At 38.7% G+C, this 21,512-nt stretch overlaps 1 protein-coding gene across 2 annotated transcripts in view; it reads right to left on the reverse strand.

Moving 5' to 3' along the window:
- Nucleotides 1-14,708: 14,708 nt before the first annotated feature.
- Nucleotides 14,709-21,512, reverse strand: part of MAGT1 (magnesium transporter 1) — a 50,999-nt gene continuing 44,195 nt past the window's right edge. For both annotated transcript variants that reach the window (XM_055438078.2, XM_055438079.2), the window contains exons 9-10: nt 17,981-18,071; nt 14,709-16,732 (exon numbers count right to left, since the gene is read on the reverse strand). In XM_055438078.2, the coding sequence (XP_055294053.1) occupies nt 16,717-16,732; nt 17,981-18,071 (107 nt within the window). In that variant the 3' untranslated portion in view covers nt 14,709-16,716. The remainder of the gene's footprint in view (nt 16,733-17,980; nt 18,072-21,512) is intronic.

Below are 21,512 nucleotides of genomic sequence, written 5' to 3' on the forward strand. Positions count from 1 at the left end.
CAACATATAATGTTGTATAGCGACTATATTTCAATGAAGAAAAAAAATGAGAGTCTCTTGTAGACAGCCTATATTTGGATAGTGGGTTTTGTTGTTGTTAAATTTATTTATTTTTGGCTGCGCTGGGTCTTTGTTGCTGCCCATGGGCTTTCTCTAGTTGTGGTGAGTAAGAACTACTCTCTAGTTGCAGTGCACAGGCTTCTCACTGAAATAGCTTCTCGTTGCAGAGAGAGGGTTTTAAGGAACGTGGACTTCATTACCTGCAGCATATGGGCTCTAGAACACGGACTGAGTAGTTGTGGCACACAGGTTTAGTTGCCCCACAGAACACACACACAATCTTTCCAGACCAGGAATTGAACCCTAACCCTAACCTGAATTACTAGGCAGATTCATAACTACTAGATAGCCAGGGAAGTCCTACATTTAAGTAACTAGTGATAAGGAAAAACTAACTTCTGCTATTTTGCTATTTGTTTTCTATATGTCATGTATACACTTTTCTTCAGTTCCTCCATTACTTCTTAGTTTTGTATTTAATGATTTTTTTTTGGAGTACATCATTTTAAATCCTTTGTCATTTCCTTTATACTTCTACATTATTTTCATAGTGGTTGTCCTGGGAACTACAATATCTCTGAAATTTATACAATCTAGTGTGAATGAACGCCAGCTTAACTTCAACATATGTAAAACTGATCACATCAGTTCAGTTCAGTTCAGTCGCTCAGTCGTGTCCGACTCTCTGCGACCCCATGAATCACAGCACGCCAGGCCTCCCTGTCCATCACCAACTCCCGGAGTACACTCAAACTCATGTCCACAGAGTCGGTGATGCCATCCAGCCATCTCATTCTCCGTCGTCCCCTTCTCCTCCCGCCCCCAACGTTTCCCAGCATCAGAGTCTTTTCCAGTGAGTCAACTCGTCGCATGAGGTGGCCAAAGTATTGCAGTTTCAGCTTCAGCATCAGTCCCTCCAATGAACATCCAGGATTGATCTCCTTTAGAATGGACTGGTTGGATCTCCTTGCAGTACAAGGGACTCTCAAGAGTCTTCTCCAACACCACAGTTCAAAAGCATCGATTCTTCGGCGATCAGCCTTCTTCACAGTCCAACTCTCACAACCATACATGACCACGGGAAAAACCATTGCCTTGACTAGACGGACCTTGGTTGGCAAAGTAATGTCTCTGCTTTTTAATATACTATCAAGGTTGGTCATAACTTTCCTTCCAAGGAGCAAGCGTCTTTTAATTTCATGGCTGCAATCAGCATCTGCAGTGATTTTGGAGCCCAAAAAAACAAAGTCTGACACTGTTTCCACTGTTTTTCCATCTATTTCCCATGAAGTGATGGGACCAGATGCCATGATCTTTGTTTTCTGAATGTTGAGCTTCAAACCAACCTTTTCACTCTCCTCTTTCACTTTCATCAAGAGGCTTTTGAGTTCCTCTTCACTTTCTGCCATAAGGGTAGTGTCATCTGCATATCTGAGGTTATTGATATTTCTCCCAGCAATCTTGATTCCAGCTTGTGCTTCTTCCAGCCCAGCGTTCCTCATGATGTACTCTGCATATAAGTTAAATAAGCAAGGTGACAATATACAACCTTGACGTACACCTTTCCTATTTGGAACCAGTCTGTTGTTCCATGTCCAGTTCTAACTGTTGCTTCCTGACCTGCATACAGGTTTCTCAAGAGGCAGGTCAGGTGGTCTGGGATTCCCATCTCTTTCAGAATGTTCCACAGTTTATTGTGATCCACACAGTCAAAGGCTTTGGCATAGTCAATGAAGCAGAAATAGATGTTTTTCTGAAACTCTCTTGCTTTCTCCATGATCCAGCGGATGTTGGCAATTTGATCTCTGGTGCCTCTGCCTTTTCTAAAACCTGCTTGAACATCTGGGAGTTCACGGTTTACATATTGCTGAAGCCTGGCTTGGAGAATTTTGAGCATGACTTTGCTAGCGTGTGAGATGAGGGCAATTGTCCGGTAGTTTGAGCATTCTTTGGCATTGCCTTTCTTTGGGATTGGAATGAAGACTGACCTCTTCCAGTCCTGTGGCCACTGCTGAGTTTTCCAAATCTGCTGGCATATTGAGTGTAGCACTTTCACAGCATCATCTTTCAAGACTTGTAATAGCTCAACTGGAATTCCATCACCTCCACTAGCTTTGTTAGTAGTGATGCTTTCTAAGGCCCACTTGACTTCACATTCCAAGATGTCTGGCTCTAGGTCAGTGATCACGTTATCGTGACTATCTTGGTTGGGAAGATCTTTTTTGTACAGTTCTTCTGTGTATTCTTGCCACCTCTTCTTAATATCTTCTGCTTCTGTTAGGTCCATACCATTTCTGTCCTTTATCGAGCCCATCTTTGCATGAAATGTTCCCTTGGAATCTCTAATTTTCTTGAAGAGGTCTCTTGTTTTTCCTATTCTGTTGTTTTCCTCTATTTCTTTGCATTGATCACTGAGGAAGTCTTTCTTATCTCTCCTTGCTATTCTTTGGAACTCTGCATTCAGATGCTTATATCTTTCCTTTTCTCCTTTGCTTTTCGCTTCTCTTCTTTTCACAGCTATTTGTAAGGCCTCCTCAGACAGCCATTTTGCTCTTTTGCATTTCTTTTCCATGGGGATGGTCTTGTTCCCTGTCTCCTGTACAATGTCACGAACCTCCATCCAGAGTTCATCAGGCACTCTATCTATCAGATCTAGTCCCTTAAATCTATTTCTCACTTCCACTGTATAATCATAAGGGATTTGATTGAGGTCATATCTGAATGGTCTAGTGGTTTTCCCTACTTTCTTCAATTTAAGTCTGAACTTCGCAATAAGGAGTTCATGATCTGAGCCACAGTCAGCTCCTGGTCTTGTTTTTGCTAACTGTATACAGCTTCTCCATCTTTGGCTACAAAGAATATAATCAATCTGATTTCGGTGTTGACCATCTGGTGATGTCCATGTGTAGAGTCTTCTCTTGTGTTGTTGGAAGAGGGTGTTTGCTATGACCAGTGAATTCTCTTGACAAAACTCTATTAGCCTTTGCCCTGCTTCATTCCGTGCTCCAAGGCCAAATTTGCCAGTTACTCCAGGTGTTTCTTGACTTCCTACTTTTGCATTCCAGTCCCCTAGAATGAAAAGGACATCTTTTTTGGGTGTTAGTTCTAAAAGGTCTTGTAGGTCTTCATAGAACCGATTAACTTCAGCTTCTTCAGCATTACTGGTTGGGGCATAGGCCCGGATTACTGTAATATTGAATGGTTTGCCTTGGAAATGAACAGAAATCATCCTGTCATTTTTAAGATTGCATCCAAGTACTGCATTTCGGACTCTTTTGTTCACCATGATGGCTACTCCATTTCTTCTAAGGGATTCCTGCCCACAGTAGTAGATATAATGGTCATCTGAGTTAAATTCTCCCATTCCAGTCCATTTTAGTTCGCTGATTCCTAGAATGTCGACGTTCACTCTTGCCATCTCCTGTTTGACCACTTCCAATTTGCCTTGATTCATGGACCTAACATTCCAGGTTCCTATGCAATATTGCTCTTTACAGCACCGGACCTTGCTTCTATCACTGGTCACATCCACAACTGGGTATTGGTTTTGCTTTTGCTCCATCCCTTTATTCCTTCTATAGTTATTTCTCCACTGAGCTCCAGTAGCATACTGGGCACCTACCGACCTGGGGAATTCCTCATTCAGTATCCTATCATTTTGCCCTTTGATACTGTTCATGGGGTTCTCAAGGCAAGTATACTGAAGTGGTTTGCCATTCCCTTCTCCAGTGGACCACATTCGGCTGTGGTCCATGTGATCAGATCGGCTAGTTTCCTGTGATTATGATTTCAGTTTGTCTGCCCTCTGGTGCCCCCTAGCAATACCTACCGTCTTATTTGGGTTTCTCTTACCTTGGTCGTGGAAAATCTCTTCACAGCCGCCCCAGCAAAGTGCAGCTGCTGTACCTTACCTTGACAGTTCCATTTTTCCCCTTTTATGTTGTTACCATGAAACTTACATCTCTAAACTTTGTTCATTAACTAATTTGTAATTTTTGTTTTAAGCACATTCTTTTAAATCATATAAGAAAATACTTATTAACCAAGAATGGAAGCTGGTTTTAGAAAAGGCAGAGGAAACAGAGATCAAATTGCCAACATACACTGCAGCATCGAAAAAGCAAGAGAGTTCCAGAAAAAACATCTATTTCTGCTTTATTGACTATGAGAAAGCCTTTGACTGTGTGGATCACAATAAACTGTGGAAAATTCTAAAAGGGATGGGAATACCAGACCACCTGACCTGCCTCTTGAGAAACCTATAGGCAGGTCAGGAAGCAACAGTTAGAACTGGACATGGAACAACAGACTGGTTACAAATAGGAAAAGGAGTACGTCAAGGCTGTATTTTGTCACCCTGCTTATTTAACTTATATGCAGAGTACATCATGAGGAACGCTGGGCTGGAAGAAGCACAAGCTGGAATCAAGATTGCTGGGAGAAATATCAATAACCTCAGATATGCAGATGACAACACCCTTATGGAAGAAAGTGAAGAGGAACTAAAAAGCCTCTTGATGAAACTGAAAGAGGAGAGTAAAAAAGTTGGCTTGAAGCTCAACATTCAGAAAACAAAGATCATGGCATCTGGTCCCATCATTTCATGGGAAATAGATAGACAAACAGTGGAAAAAGTGTCAGACTTTTATTTTTTGTGGGCTCCAAAATCACTGCAGATGGTGATTGCAGCCATGAAATTTAAAAACACTTACTCCTTGGAAGGAAAGTTATGACCAACCTAGATAGCATATTAAAAAGCAGAGATACTTCTTTGCCAACAAAGGTCCGTCTAGTCAAGGCTGTGGAATTTCCAGTGGTCATGTATGGATGTGACAGTTGGACTGTGAAGAAAGCTGAGGGCTGAAGAATTGATGCTTTTGAACTGTGGTGTTGGAGAAGACTCTTGAGAGTCCCTTGGACTGCAAGGAGATCCAACCAGTCCATCCTAAAGGAGATCAGTCCTGGGTTTTCATTGGAAGGACTGATGCTAAAGCTGAAGCTCCAACATTTTGGCCACCTCATGCAAAGAGTTGATTCATTGGAAAAGACTCTGATTCTGGGAGGGATTGGGGGCAGGAGGAGAAGGGGACCACAGAGCGTGAGATGGCTGGATGGCATCACTGACTCGATGGACATGAGTTTGAGTGAATGCCGGGAGTTGGTGATGGACAGGGAGGCCTGGCTTGCTGCGATTCATGGGGTCGCAAAGAGTCGGACACGACTGAGCGACTGAACTGAACTGAAGAATGCAATAATATTGGTTTTTATAATTACCTGTGTATCAGTGTCCTTTATTTCTTCAAACAGCTTTGAGTTACTGTCTAGTATACTTTAATTTCAGCCTGAAGGCTTTAACAAGTCTTGTTGGACAAATCTACTGGAAATCAACTTTCTCAGCTTTTCTTTATCTGCCAGTGTCTTTATTTTTCCTTCATTTAATTATTTATTCAGGGCTGCACCTTGTGGCATGTGGGATCTTAGTTCTCAGAGCAGAGATCAAACCTATGCACTCTGCAGTGGAAGTATTCAGTCATAAACACTTGGACCACCAGGGAAGTTCTTTCTTTCATTTTTAAAAGATTGTGAAGGGGGGACTTCCCTAGGGGTACAGTGACTAAGAATCTACCTTGCAATACAGAGGAGGTAGATGTGATCCCTGGTTGGGGAACTAAGATCCCACATGTTGGGAAGCAATTAAGACTGTGTGCTGTAACTACTGAAGCCCATGCAAGGCAACTAGAAAGTCCTTGTGTTGCAGTGAAAGAGCCACATGATGCAGGGATCTCTCCTACCACCACTGTGATCCGATGCTGCCAAATCAGTCAATCAGTCAATAAATAACTATTTTTAAAAATAGTATTATGCAAAATATAGAATATCTTTTCTTTCAGCACTTTAAATATGTCATCTCACTGCTTTCTGACTTCCTTGGTTTCTGACGAGAAATTGACTGTTATTCTTTGTTTCTTTAAACTTTTTATTTTCTATAGTTATAGCTGATTAACCATGTTCTCATAGTTTTAGGTGAACAGAGAAGGGATTTGGCCTTATATATACAGGTAATCCATTTCCCCACAAACTTCCCTGTCATCCAGGCTGCCACATAACATTGAGCAGAGTCCCATGGGCTATAAAGTAGGTCCTTGTTGGTTCAGTTCAGTTCAGTTCAGTTCAGTCGCTCAGTTGTGTCCAACTCATTGCGACCCCATGAATCGCAACTTGCCAGGCCTCCCTATCCATCACCAACTCCCGGAATTCACTCAAACCCACCTCCATCGAGTCGGTGATGCCATCAGCCATCTCATTGTCTGTCATTGCCTTCTCTTCCTGCCCCCAATCCTTCCCAGCATCAGAGTCTTTTCCAGTGAGTCAACTCGTTGCATAAGGTGGCCAAAGTATTGGAGTTTCAGCTTTAGCATCAATCCTTTCAATAAACACCCAGGACTGATCTCCTTTAGGATGGACTGGTTGGATCTCCTTGCAGTCCAAGGGACTCTCAAGAGTCTTCTCCAACACCACAGTTCAAAAGCATCAATTCTTCAGCGATCAGCTTTCTTCACAGTCCAACTCTCACATCCATACATGACCACAGGAAAAACCATAGCCTTGACTAGACGGACCTTGGTTGGCAAAGTAATGTCTCTGCCTTTTAATATGCTATCTAGGTTGGTCAAAACTTTCCTTCCAAGGAGTAAGCGTCTTTTAATTTCATGGCTGCAATCAGCATCCGCAGTGATTTTGGAGCCCCAAAAAATAAAGTCTGACACTATTTCCCCTGTTTCCCCATCTATTTCCCATGAAGTGATGGGACCAGATGCCATGATCTTTGTTTTCTGAATGTTGAGCTTCAAGCCAACTTTTTCACTCTTCTCTTTCACTTTCATCAAGAGGCTTTTGAGTTCCTCTTCACTTTCTGCCATAAGGGTGGTGTCATCTGCATATCTGAGGTTATTGATATTTCTCCCAGCAATCTTGATTCCAGCTTGTGCTTCTTCCAGCCCAGCGTACCTCATGATGTACTCTGCATAGAAGTTAATAAGCAGGGTGACAATATACAGCCTTGATGTACTCCTTTTCCTATTTGGAACCAGTCTGTTGTTCCATGTCCAGTTCTAACTGTTGCTTCCTGACCTGCATACAGGTTTCTCAGGAGGCATGTCAGGTGGTCTGGGATTCCCATCTCTTTCGGAATTTTCCACAGTTTGTTGTGATCCACACAGTCAAAGGCTTTGGCATAATCAATAAAGCAGAAATAGATGTTTTTCTGGAACTCTCTTGCTTTTTCCATGATCCAGCAGATGTTGGCAATTTGATCTCTGGTTCCCCTGCTTGAAAAAACAGCTTGAACATCCGGAAGCTCACGGTTCACGTATTGCTGAAGCCTGGCTTGGAGAATTTTGAGTATGACTTTAGTAGCGTGTGAGATGAGTGCAATTGTGCGGTAGTTTGAGCATTCTTTGGCATTGCCTTTCTTTGGGATTGGAATGAAGACTGACCTTTTCCAGTCCTGTGGCCACTGCTGAGATTTCCAAATTTGCTGGCATATTGAGTGCAGCACTTTCACAGCATCATCTTTCAGGATTTCAAATAGATCAACTGGAATTCCATCACCTCCACTAGCTTTGTTCCTATTGATGCTTCCTAAGGCCCACTTGACTTCACATTCCAAGATGTCTGGCTCTAGGTGAGTGATCACACCATCATGATTATCTTGGTCGTGAAGATCTTTTTCGTACAGTTCTTCTGTGTATTCTTGCCATCTCTTCTTAATATCTTCTGCTTCTGTTAGGTCCCTACCATTTCTGTCCTTTATCGAGCCCATCTTTGCATGAAATATTCCCTTGGTATCTCTGATTTTCTTGAAGAGATCTCTTGTCTTTCCTATTCTGTTGTTTTCCTCTATTTCTTTGCATTGATCATTGAGGAAGGCTTTCTTATCTCTCCTTGCTCTTCTTTGGAACTCTGCATTCAGATGCTTATATCTTTCCTTTTCTCCTTTGCTTTTCGCTTCTCTTCTATCCATTTTAAATATAGCAGTGTGTACATGTCCATCCCAAACTCCCTAACTATCCCTTCCCCTCATATGTCCCACTGGTTACCATAAGTTCTTTCTCTAAATCTGTGAGTCTCTTTCTGTTTTGTAAGTTCATTTGTATCATTTCTTTCTAGTTCCACATATAAGGGATGTCATATGATATTTCTCCTTCTCTGACTTACTTCAGTCAGTATGACAATCCCTAGGTAGGTCCATCTATGTTGCTCCAAGTGGCATTATATCCTTCTTTCTAATGGCTGAGTAATATTCCATTGGGCTTCTCTGGTGGTCCAGTATAAGGAATCTGCCTGCCAATGCAGGAGACATGGGTTCAATCCCTCGGTCAGGAAGATCCCCTGAAGGAGGAAATGGCAACCCACTCCCTATTCTTGCCTGGGAAATCCCAGGGACAGAGGAGCCTGATGTGCTACAAGAGTCAGACATGACTTAGCAACTAAAACAACAATATTCCATTGTATATATGTACACTTTCTTTAGCATCCCTCTGTCGATGGTCATTTAAGTTGCTTCTGTGTCTTGGCTATTGTAAACAGTGCTGCAGTGAACATTGGGGTGCATATATCCTTTAGGATCATGTTTTTCTCTGGATATACGCCCAGGAGTGGGATTGCAGGGCCATGTGGTAGATCTTAGTTTTTTAAGGAACCTGCATACTGTTCTCCATAGTGGCTGTACCAATTTACAATCCCACCGACAGTATAGAAAAGTTCTCTTCTATCTACGTCCTCTCCAGCATTTATTGTGATTTTTTTGCTGATAGCCATTCTCACTGGTGTGAGGCGATATCTCATTGTAGTTTTGACTTGCATTTCTCTAATAATTAGCGATGCTGAACATCAATTCATGTGAGAAATTGGCTATTAATCTTGAGGATCTAAGTGAAAAATCACTTCTCCCTTGGTACTTTCAAGCTTCTCTTTCTTGGTATGAATCTGTTTATTTTACTTAGTTCGATGAACTTCTTAGATGTGTGAATTCATGTCTTCCATCAAATTTTGGAAGGTTTTGGCCATCATTTCATTTTTTTTGTTCTGCCTTTTCTCTGTCTCCTGCTGGGACTCTCAATTATTTGTATATTGGTGTATTTGATGTTGTCCCTCATGTCTCTTAGGTTCTGTCCATTTTCTTCATTCTTGTTTTTTTATTGTTTCTCTGACAGGATAATTGTAATTGACTCATATTCATGTTCACTATTTATTTCTTCTGTCAGCATAAATGTGTTTTTGAAACCCTCCAGTAAATTTTCATTAATGTATCTTTCAGACCAAGAATTTCTATTTTTTATATCTTTTTTCCTCAAGAGTAATGTGTTCTACTTTTTCCAGCTTTATTGATATAATTGACAGATAATGTTGTATAAGTTTAAGGTGTACAACATGATTATTAGATACACACAGATATGTTATGAAATACAATAAGGTTAACACATCCTTTACCTCACATAATTACCATTTTGCTGTTCTTGTTTTTTTTCTTTTTATAAATTTTTCAAATATTTATTTGGCTTCAACAGGTCTTGGTTGTGGCATGCAAACTCTTAGTTGTGGTATGTGGGATCTAGTTCCCTGATTAGGGATTGAACTCAGGCCCCCTGCATTGAGAGTGTGGTCTTAGCCACTGTACCACCAGGGAAGTCCTGCTATTTCTATTTCTTTGATATTCTGATTCATGAAACATTGTTTACCTTGTTTCATTTTTTGGACATGATTTGCTTTAGCTTTCTGAACTTATTTCAGGTAGCTGATTTAAAATACTTTTTTTTTTTTTTACAGACCCGCACCTCCCCCGTGCTCAGAAGCAGCCCCCGGGTCTCTGCCAACAAGGCCCACGAGGGTTTCCATCTCCTATCTGCAGCTGCACGACACCACCTCCTTCCCTCGGAAGGTCCTTCTCCAAAAGAGCTAAAATACTTTTCTTGTATGTCCATTGATTGTCTGGTTTTCTTGAGGTATAGTTTTTATTAATTTCCTTTTTTTAAACCTGTGAATAGGCCATACTTTCTTATTCCTTCATGTATCTCATAATTTTTTTGTTGTTGAAAATTGGACATTTTGAGTATTATAATGTGATAACTCTTGAAATCAGATTCTTCTTTTCCATTTGTTTCTGCACATTGCAAGTTACAGGTTTTGCTTAGTGAACTTCCTAAACTATTTTTGTAAAGACTGTATTCTTCATCATATGTGGACATTGAAATCTCTTTCACTAGCTTAGCAGTCATCTAATGATATGAGGGTGATTTCCTTAAACACGTGGAGGCAAAACAAAAAAATGTCTTTCAGTCTTTGTAGATTGGCTCTGTTTTGGTACAGTCCTGTAACACAGCGAGTCTGCTTACAACTCTGCCTTAGCTTTCACTTCCTGCTAGAACTGAGCATAAATTAGACGTGAAAGCTTATAGAACTATCAAGTCTATTCTGGGCATGCATCCTATTATGGGGATACAAAGCTTTTGTTTCCCAAAGTTAAGTCTCTCCTCAGCTTTTGCTCCCAGACTTTTGACACATCTATTATGCACCAAAACAGCAATGTTTTGCCCTGAGCAGCAGCGGCTTGTTCATTTGTCTTAAAATATTTTTGAGGAACATGCTGTGTGAACAGCTCCTTTCCTGCCCTGAATGACTTCTGAGTCAGACAAAACTAAGGCAAGCCTCTGTGTCATTTGTTAGGGAATCCACAGACAGGTCAAAACAAACACAATTTCTTGGAAACAAGGTCTGCTGTGCTCTCTTTGGGAGAGACATGCTAAGTCAGGCATGACTTAGTGACTGAACAACAAAATGATACTATACTGATAATAATAATTTGGCATTTTGGTACTTAAACCTCTCCTTTCCTCTTCCTCCTAAACTCAAAGAAGTGACTAAACCCTTCTCTGTATCCATGATACAACACAGATTTCCCCCACTGGGATTAATTTGTTTATATGTTTGTTTCCACCACAAGACTGCAAACAACTTGAGAGTAAAGGATTTTTCTTCTTTATTCAATCAGTGAAAATTTATCACATGTGTACTATGCATATATTTTAGAAAAGGAACATACAAAGATGAGTAAGACAACAACTCTGTTCCCAAGGAACTTACAGTTTATGGGAGGGACAGGGAAATTACAAGATAGGATAACAGAGATGCACCGAAGAAGAAAGGAGCAGTATAAAACTCAAACTGGGAGGTCAGGAAAGCTTCCTGGAAATTGTAATTTTTGAGCTGTGTTTGGAAATAGAGAAAACATTGCATTTATTCAGAGCCACAGCCAGGCATGATATTAATAAATTGAAAGGTTCAGATCAAACGCATCATTTCTGAGTCTGGATATTTTGGTGGAGCCAACATATCCTAATGAGGTTTTTTTTTTTCCCAGCTGAAAGTCATTGTTTAAAGAGCACTCACTGAAATATACTAAGCACTGATTCTTCAGGCAGAGTTTACCTGTATGTCCTTAAAAATGTCACCCAAAGAGCCTAAAGACCGTATTTCAACATTTCCACCATCAGTCACACTCTATTCAGCTGTATACAATTTTCAGGACAATGATCAAATAAAAATTGATGTCAGTAAGGATATGTCAATATGATGTTGGCACCAAGGCATTAGCAATTTTTTCATTTTGAGTTGTAGTAAAATATACATAAAATATACTTTCTTTACCACTTTTAAATGCACAGTTCAGTACTGTTAAGTTCATTCACACTGTTGTATGACCAACCTTCAGAATTCTTTTCATCTTGCATAACTGAAACTCTTAATTATAAACAACTCCCATTCTCCCTTCCCAAAGTCCCTAAAATCTAGATATCAGGAAGCAATCAAGATAGACTCACTATGATTTCCATTTCGCCAGGGAGTAATCTGCATCCTGAAGTGAAATTTAATCCACAGGGAATTTGCAACAAAATAGGAAATCTGTAGGCATTTCCTTGGAATAACCTTCAGTAAATCATTTCACCTCTCTAGGGCAGGTATTCTTTAGCAGTCAAAAGGAAGGTAGTGATTGAATGGTATCTAAGGTCCCCTTGGTTTTGATAATCTATAATAACTAGCATACTATTACATTTCTTCATCTTTCTTCCTCAAAATTTAATAGAACCCACTTAAATCAAGATTTGATATTGCCATAATCGTGTCAAGTGTATTCTTTCTAAAATATTTTAATGTATATTATTAAACAGTTTTCAGGTATAATGGCCTCCACAAGCATTTCACAGCGTCTTCAGAAATCTGACTACAAAACATCCTACATTTCAATTGATTTAATTCAACACCAACCCTGAATATCACAAATGATATACATTCAGATTTAAATGCATCTTTAATATTTTGCATCATGGAACAGCAGTGCTAGAAGTAACACTTGAGGTGATTTAATACAATGCACTCACATCAGAATAAAGAAATAGGTCCAGAGTTTCACTGCCTTGCCTGTGCTCAGAGAGCTAGACCGACACAAAGTAAGGAGTAAAAGTTGTTTAAAAGCCAGATTACTTTACTTCTGATCCAGTGATTCTCCTCCATGTTTGCAAATGTATGCTGCCCAGTCTTATATAACCTAATCATCTGTCTAGGTAACTTTCAAATTAATTAGTATCAAAAGGGAATTCAGTTCAGTCACTCAGTCATGTCCGACTCTGTGACCCCATGATGCAGCATGCCAGGCCTCCCTGTCCACCCAAACCCATGTCCATTGCATCAGTGATGCCATCCAACCATCAGTTCCCTTCTTCTACAGCCCTCAATCTTTCCCAGGATCAGGGTCTTTTCAAATGAGTCAGTTCCCCGCATCAGGTGGCCAAAGTATTGCAGTTTCAGCTTCAACATCAGTCCCTCCAATGAAGACCCAGGACTGATCTCCTTTAGGATGGACTGGTTGGATCTCCTTGCAGTCCAAGGGACTCTCAAGAGTCTTCTCCAACACCATAGTTCAAAGCATCAGTTCTTCGGCACTCAGCTTTCTTTAAAGTACAACTCTCAAATTCATACATGACTACTGGAAAAACCATAGCCTTGAATAGACGGACCTCTGTTGGCAAAGTAATGTCTCTGCATTTTAATATTCTGTCTCAGTTGGTCATAACTTTCCTTCCAAGGAGCAAACGTCTTTTAATTTCATGGCTGCAATCACCATCCGCAGTTATTTTGGAGCCCAGAAAAATAAAGTCAGCCACTGTTTCCCCATCTATTTTCCATGAAGTGATGGGACCAGATGCCATGATCTTAGTTTTCTGAATGTTGAACTTTAAGCCAACATTTTCACTCTTCTCTTTCACTTTCATCAAGAGGCTCTTTAATTCTTCTTTGATTTCTGCCATAAGGGTGGTGTCATCTGCATATCTGAGGTTATTGATATTTCTCCCAGCAATCTTGATTCCAGCTTGTGCTTCTTCCAGCCCAGCGTTTCTCATGATATACTCTGCATATAAGTTAAATAAGCAGGGTGACAATATACAGCCTTGACGTACTCCTTTTCCTATTTGGAACAAGTCTGTTGTTCCATATCCAGTTCTAACTGTTGCTTCCTGACCTGCATACAGGTTTCTCAAGAGGCAGGTCAGGTAGTCTGGTATTCCCACCTCTTTTCAGAATTTTTCACACTTTATTGTGATCCACACAGTCAAAGGCTTTGGCATAATCAATAAAGCAGAAATATATGTTTTTCTGCAACTCTCTTGCTTTCTCCATGATCCAGCGGATGTTGGCAGTTTGATCCCTGGTTCCTCTGCCTTTTCTAAAACCTGCTTGAACATCTGGAAGTTCACAGTTCACATATTGCTGAAGCCTGGCTTGGAGAATTTTGAGCATGTCTTTACTAGCGTGTGAGATGAGTGCAATTGTGCGGTAGTTTGAGCATTCTTTGGCATTGCCTTTCTTTGGGATTGGAATGAAAACTGACCTTTTCTAGTCCTGTAGCCACTGCTGAGTTTTACAAATGTGCTGGCATATTGAGTGAAGCACTTTCACAGCATCATCTTTTAGGATTTCAAATAGCTCAACTGGAATTCCATCAACTCCACTAGCTTTGTTCCTAGTGATGCTTCCTAAGGCCCACCTGACTTCACATTCCAGTATGTCCGTCTCTAGGTGAGTGTGAATGATCACACCTTCGTGATTATCTGGGTTGTGATGATCTTTTTTGTACTGTTCTTCTGTGTATTCTTGCCACCTCTTCTTAATATCTTCTGCTTCTGTTAGGTCCATACCATTTCTGTCCTTTATTGAGCCCATCTTTGCATGAAATGTTCCCTTGGTATCTCTAATTTTCTTGAAGAGATCTCTAGTCTTTCCCATTCTGTTACCTAGTCACAATATTCACTGACTAGGACAAAATGTAATGAACCATTGAAAACAGTCATTCATTTACATATCTTGATTGTTCTGACTAATCTAGAGGTTGACAGCATTAATAAAGTATAATGAATAGAATCCTGGAAGAACGTATTTAAATTGTGAAATGCCTAAGTAAATTGGCCTACCAAATTTACTGCCATTAAGACAATAGTAAATTTAATTATAATTTCAAAATGGAATATCCTAATATTATACTTCTAGTTTAGTGTTTTCAATTCACCCTTTAGAAGTTAACCAAAAACTCAGAATTTAGATTGTAAAAGTTTATTGATATGATCAAAAAGCAAACAGCCAGACATTTGGTTATCTTTGCCACTACAATGTATAATTTTGAATAGTATTTTAAAATGCATAACATAATATTTAATTCAATACTAGAAAAGTAAAAAGAATCTACTTAAGGCACTTCAGATGAAAGCTACTTTCAACATTTCCACAAAAGTAACACTATTCTAAGTATAGTAAATCTGCTCTCTACAGATTTTAGCCAGAACACAACTTCTCTCCTAAAGAAGAAGAATGTGCTCTTAAGAGAGACACAAAAAATAGAAAGAACTGTCATTCTTCAATGCTCATTGCAAATTATCTGGAGCTATAGATTACATGGCAATAATATTCCCCTGGTTAGTCTGTACAAATCAGGGCATATTCATACAAGTCTCATAAGAATCACAGCATAAATTTTTTTGGCCTGAGACAAGTACAAAAACAGCAGATAAGGAATCCAGAATCACACAATTTACAGTGGAGTAATAAACATGGGCTCCACTAGAGAGTAAATATCACCTTACCCATCAAATCTACTTTAAAAAATACAAACCAAAAGCCCCACATAGAACATTTCTTCTTAGGCAACTATATTCATCTCTTTCTTCAAACATCTGTTATGTAAGATTTCTAGACTATGAGGGAGAGTTATTAGATGGTAAATAGTAGCAGGCAGTCACAATATTATCTTAATGTAATACTTCTAAGATTTCTTAAATTTTTTTCACAATCGGAATTTGCATATTTATATAATAGTGTCATTTCTGGATACTCTTTACAGCCATGGAGGAGATTATAGCTATATCTACTGATAACCATCAACTTTCATTCTTCAAAGAAATTTGGTTAGCACATATGGTTATTTTCAATGACAGAAAAAAGATCAAATTCAAACAGAACTTCTTCAAATGATTACTTTGTTTCTCCACATCAAGTGAGAAGACAAAGGTTAAAATAATAGCAAGAAAACAGAACAGTTTACAAGAAAAATTTACTTTCTATTCATAAGCAACAACTTAATGTTTCATGATTTTATTTTCCCAATCTAGGGGAGTCCTTTTCCTAAATACAAGGGTTAATAAAATATGTTGTCACTGTAATACAGAAATTGATTTAACCAGATAAATCCATTTTTTTCTCTTAGGTACAAATGAAATAAGAGATCATCTCTGAGTTGCAGAAACATTTTAGTCCACTCTAAATTTATACTGATTTTAGTACTAAGCTACATTTTTATTAGAGAGGGGCCCATCTTAAATAAATTAGGGAAACAGAGAAACAGAATGAGCCTGAAATCTTTCCAAATACAGGCAGCTAACACCACACTCATGAATAAATCATAATCCTGTATTTAGGAATACTTCTTAATATCTACAGCTACCAAGAAACATAGTCTGCACAGTATTTCAGGAGGGAAGATGGAGGAGGACTGGCTAGTGATCTTTTTCTAAAGTCTAGATGTGTACACTGAAGAATGGTGTTCCATTTTCCGAAGACACATAGCATATATGATTTCTCTGCTCAAAAGGAAAGATGTGTGAAGTATACACATCCATGCAATGATGGAAAAGCTAAGAATGGATTCCTGACGCTGTTATCAGTAACAGGCATATGCAAGAACACCTAGTCACAAGTCCCCACTACCTTTGGATAAGATAAAAAATCACATGGCCAAAAGTTAAGCAACACAGTTTTAAACCTTGTTCTAATTAAAATGTAGTAGTTTTAAATTTTTTATAAAATTACACTAAATTAAATGTTCCAGAAAGTTTACTGGGAAGGGAAGGTTAAGAGAAGAATCATATCCAAATACTTCATGAAAATTGCTTGTTAAGGCACTATACATCTTTGGTTAAATGATTAACTATTTTAATCACGTGGAAAAAAAGAGGTAATCCAAATATATAAACTGCATTCTTCTTTTCACACACATCTTTTTCATTTTTCAATTTCCATTATTCCAGTGTCTACATATTTCTGGAATCCTTTTTAACTCATCAGAAAGCTGAAACAAAAATATATACCAGTCTATTAATATCTGAAAGAAAAGTAGTCTTTACCTCTAATAAATATCTTGATTTTACCATATCAAAGAACATCTGGGTACATGTATAATAAACTTTGAGTACCAATAACATAAAGTAAGAGACACTGAGATGCTGAGGTAGTCTTAGCAGAAAAGGAAGTAGAAATAACCTCAAATTAAAATATCTCCTGAAGAGATACCAATAATTAAATGAATCAACCATGGTGATCAAATAAGTAATAGAAGTACCAGTAAGATTACCCTTGCATCCCAGTTAGTATTCTATAGGAGATAAATTATTTTAAAATACATATAGACAGAAGAATAAAAGTATAGAGCTGGAGGATTATTAGTCAAGGATCAAAGTTCTAGTAGGTTTTAATCTTTAGAATTAAACAAGTTTGCAAGAAATGCAAAGGCAGATTAAGTTTTTCACTGATTAAAATACATTTAGAAATGTTACAATATAATGAACCGGCCAGGGAGTTATTCAAAATTATCTACTAAAAGCTTCTGTTGAAAATACTAAGAATGAATTTGTGTCTCAAAAATATCACTTGATATACTTTACGTTTAGTGTTCATGGTCCGTTATAAAACAGGGCAATGTATTAAAACAAGAATTGTAGTAAATGCACTCAGATTATAAAACTAACTCATTATATTGCCTGTTGTGTACATTTCTTTTGGCTATTAACAGAAAAAAATCAAGAACTTATAACTAGGAGAATAATTTCTTCTCTGAGCTTTAGAGATCGCTATGAATATTTCAAGTCAATTAGACCTTCTTAAACACTCTTTCTTATTCTACAGTCTACATATTGGATTCTATTCAAATATTCTGTTTATACTACCTAAACAGCCTGAAAAGTAGAGTGAGAAGTTTTGGAAAAAACATTAAAAAATAATTTGTCCTCAAAAAGATGTCAAGTATGCAAACAAAGAACTGTACGAGCGTATAAAATGTTCTAATCATTATGTGTTTGATAATTTCTAGGTTAAATTAAGTGATGTCAGGATAGTCCTGAATGATTTTCCTGAGAAATCACATAGTTTTATTCACTATATCATAATTATTATAATTTCTATATGAAACATAACTCAATTAAAGCCTATCTCTACGTCAGAAGCTAGAGTAATCTGGAGGTAAAGTAAAAAAAAATTATAAAGCACATCAATTCTAATCACTGAAAGCATAGGCAATCACTATACAAATGAAAAATAATACCTATATGGATATCCGTGATACTTAGATCTGAAAATAGAGAGCATCCAACTGAAGAATAATACAACAAGTCCAATACCAGCCACACACATTACTGCAGAAAAATAAAAGGAGAGTAAAATGAGCATGTTAAACATAGTAAAGAGTAAGAACATAAATTTTTAGGCTACACTTCTAAGAGTAAAATGCAAGGGCTATATCTACTGGTAAATCTAAACTACAACAAATTTCATTCCCATTCTTATATCTTCAGGAGTCTGCCTTCACTTTTAATTTGCTCTATTACACTATAATGGAACAGACTCTTGGAGGGCACAAACAAAACCTTGTGCACACCAGGAGCCAGAAGAAGGAAGCAGTGTCCCCATAAGAGACTGAATCAGACTTGCCGAGTGTCCAGGAGTCTCCACTGGAGGCACAGTTGACAGTTTGGCCTCAAACAACAGTAAGGAAACACAGCCCCACCCATCAACAGAAAACTTGATTAAAGATTTATTGGCCCCACCCATCAGAACAAGACCCAGTTTCCCCCACAGTCAGTCTCTCCCATCAGGAAGCTTCCGTAAGTCTCTTATCCTTATTCATCAGAGGACAGACACAATGAAAACCACAATCACAGAAAACTAACCAAACTGATCATATGGACCACAGCCTTGTCTAACTCAATGAAACTATGAGCCATGCCGAGTAGGGCCAACCAAGACAGACGGGTCAAGGTGAAGAGTTCTGACAAAATGTGGTCCACTGGAGAATGAAATGACAAACCACTTTAGTATTCTTGCCTTGAGAACCCCATAGACAGTATGAAAAGACAAAAAGATTATGACACTGAAAGATGAACTCCCCAGGTCGGTAGGTGCCCAATATGTTACTGGAGAAGAATGGAGAAATAATGCAAGAAACAATGAAGAGACGGAGCCAAAGCAAACACAACTCCAGTTGTGGATGTGACTGGTGATGGAAGTAAAGTCTGATACTGTAAAGAACAATATTGCATAGAAACCTGGAATGTTAGGTCCATGAATCAAGGCAAATTGGAAGTGGTCAAACAGGCGATGGCAAGAGTGATCATCGACATTTTAGGAGTAAGTGAACTAAAATGGACCGGAACGGGCAAATTTAATTCGAATGACCATTATATCTACTACTGTGGGCAAGAATCCCTTATTAGAAATGGAGTAGCCCTCATAGTCAACAAAAAAGTCCAAAAAGGAGTACTTGGGTGCAATCTCAAAAATGAAAGAATGATCTCTGTTCATTTCCAAGGCAAACCATTCAGTATCACAGTAATCCAAGTCTATGCCCCAACCACTAATGCTGAAGAAGCTGAAGTTGAACAGTTCTATGAGGACCTACAAGATCTTCTAGAACTAATACCAAAAAAGATGTCTTTTTCATCATAGGGGACTGGAATGCAAAAGTAGGAAGTCAAGAGATACCTGGAGTAACAGGAAAGTTTGGCCTTGGAGTACAAAATGAAGCATGGTAAAGGCTAAAAGAGTTCTGCCAAGAGAACGCACTGGTCATAGCAAACACCCTCTTTCAACAACACAAGAGAAGACTCTACACATGGACATCACCAGATTGTCAATACCAAAATCAGATTGACTGTATTATTTGCAGCCAAAGATGAAGAAGCCCTTTACAGACAGCAAAAAGAAGACTGGGAGCTGACTGTGGCTCAGATCATGAAATCCTTATTGCCAAATTCAGACTTAAATTGAAGAAAGTGGGGAAAACCACGAGACCATCCAGGTATGACGTAAGTCAAATCCCTTACGATTTATACAGTGGAAGTAAGAAATAGATTCAAGGGATAAGATCTGATAGAGTATGTGAAGAACTATGGACAGAGGTTCGTGACATTGTATAGGAGGCAGTGATCAAGACCATCCCCAAGAAAAACAAATGTAAAAAGGCAAAATGGTTGTCTGAGGAGGCCTTACAAATAGCTGGGAAAATAAGAGAAGCTAAAGGAAAAGGAGAAAAGGAAATATATACCCATCTGAATGCAGAGTTCCAAATAGCAAAGAGAGATTAAGAAAGCCTTCCTCAGTGATCAGTGCAAAGAAATAGAGGAAAACAACAGAATGGGAAAGACTAGAGATCTCTTGAAGAAAATTAGAGATACCAAGGGAACATTTCATGTAAAGATGGGCACAATAATGGACAGAAACTTTATGGACCTAACAGAAGCAGAAGATAATAAGAGGTGGCAAGAATACACAGAAGAACATCTGGTTCCATCACTTCATGGCAAATAGATGGGGAAACAATGGAAATAGTGACAGGCTTTATTTTCTCAGGCTCCAAAATCACTGCAGATGGTGACTTCAGCCATGAAATTAAAAGACAGTTGCTCCATGGAAGAAAAGCTATGACCAACCTAGACAGCATATTAAAACAGAGACATTACTTTGCCGACAAAGGTCCATCTAGTCAAAGCTATGATTTTCCTACTAGTCATGTATGGATGTGAGAGTTGGACTATAAAGAAAGCTGAGGGCCAAAGAATTGATGTTTTGAACTGTGGTGTTGGAGAACTCTTGAGAGTCCTTTGGACTGCAAGGAGATCCAACTAGTCAATCCTAAAGGAAATCAGTCATGAATGTTCATTGGAAGGACTGAGGCTGAAGCTGAAGCTCCAATACTTTGGGCACGTGATGTGAAGAAATGACTCATTGGAAAAGACCCGGATGCTGGGGAAGATAGATGGCAGGAAGAGAAGGGGATGACAGAAGATGAGATGACTGGATGGCATCACAGACTTGATGGACATGAATTTGAGTAAGTTCTGGGAGATGGTGATGGACAGGGAAGGCTGGTATGCTGCAGTCCAGGGAGTCACAGAGGGTCGGACATGACTGAGCAACTGCACTGAACTTAACACCATAATAGAATAGTTCTATTTACATACCTGTGTAATTTAATTGTGTGAAATGATGAATTCCATTAAAAACCACCACAGAATTTAGTGTTAGAAACACTGTTTTACAACTGACAAGAAAATAACTCACTCTTTTAAAACAATTTGTTTTTTAATCAAAGGATAATTGCTTTAATATAACTCACTTTTTAAACTTCTTTTAAGTCCTTATTGTGTATGGCCTTATTGTATTATTGATACATATTGACTTAAAGACATCTGGTAATGTCATTCTGACAGCCTGAATTGAAAGTACTTTATTTGCGAACACTGCTTGTATGAGGAAATCCTTCAACACAGATTCCTTATTTGAATTATGAGGGGAAAAATAACCCTGATTCCTAGCCTAAATTCATAGCTCTCTCCATTAATTCCACATGCTCTGGTTCAGCATAGCAGTTACCAACCTTAACCCTAGACGATGACCCTACAATGCTCAAGTATGATTCCCATAACATGAGGATTTTTAAATCCCTGGACTAAGACTGGCTAAGAAGCAGAGAGGTAGGTGTGGAAAAGCATGGAAGCTCCAGGCAAACATATTTATTGGACAATACTAAAGACAATTTTTAATTTTGTTATACTTAGAGAATAATTCATTTCCCTTTA

The sequence above is a fragment of the Moschus berezovskii genome, chromosome X (assembly GCF_049115385.1).
Source record: "Moschus berezovskii isolate FMDL1 chromosome X, NW_MosBer_1.0, whole genome shotgun sequence".
Classification (NCBI taxonomy): Eukaryota; Metazoa; Chordata; class Mammalia; order Artiodactyla; family Moschidae; genus Moschus; species Moschus berezovskii.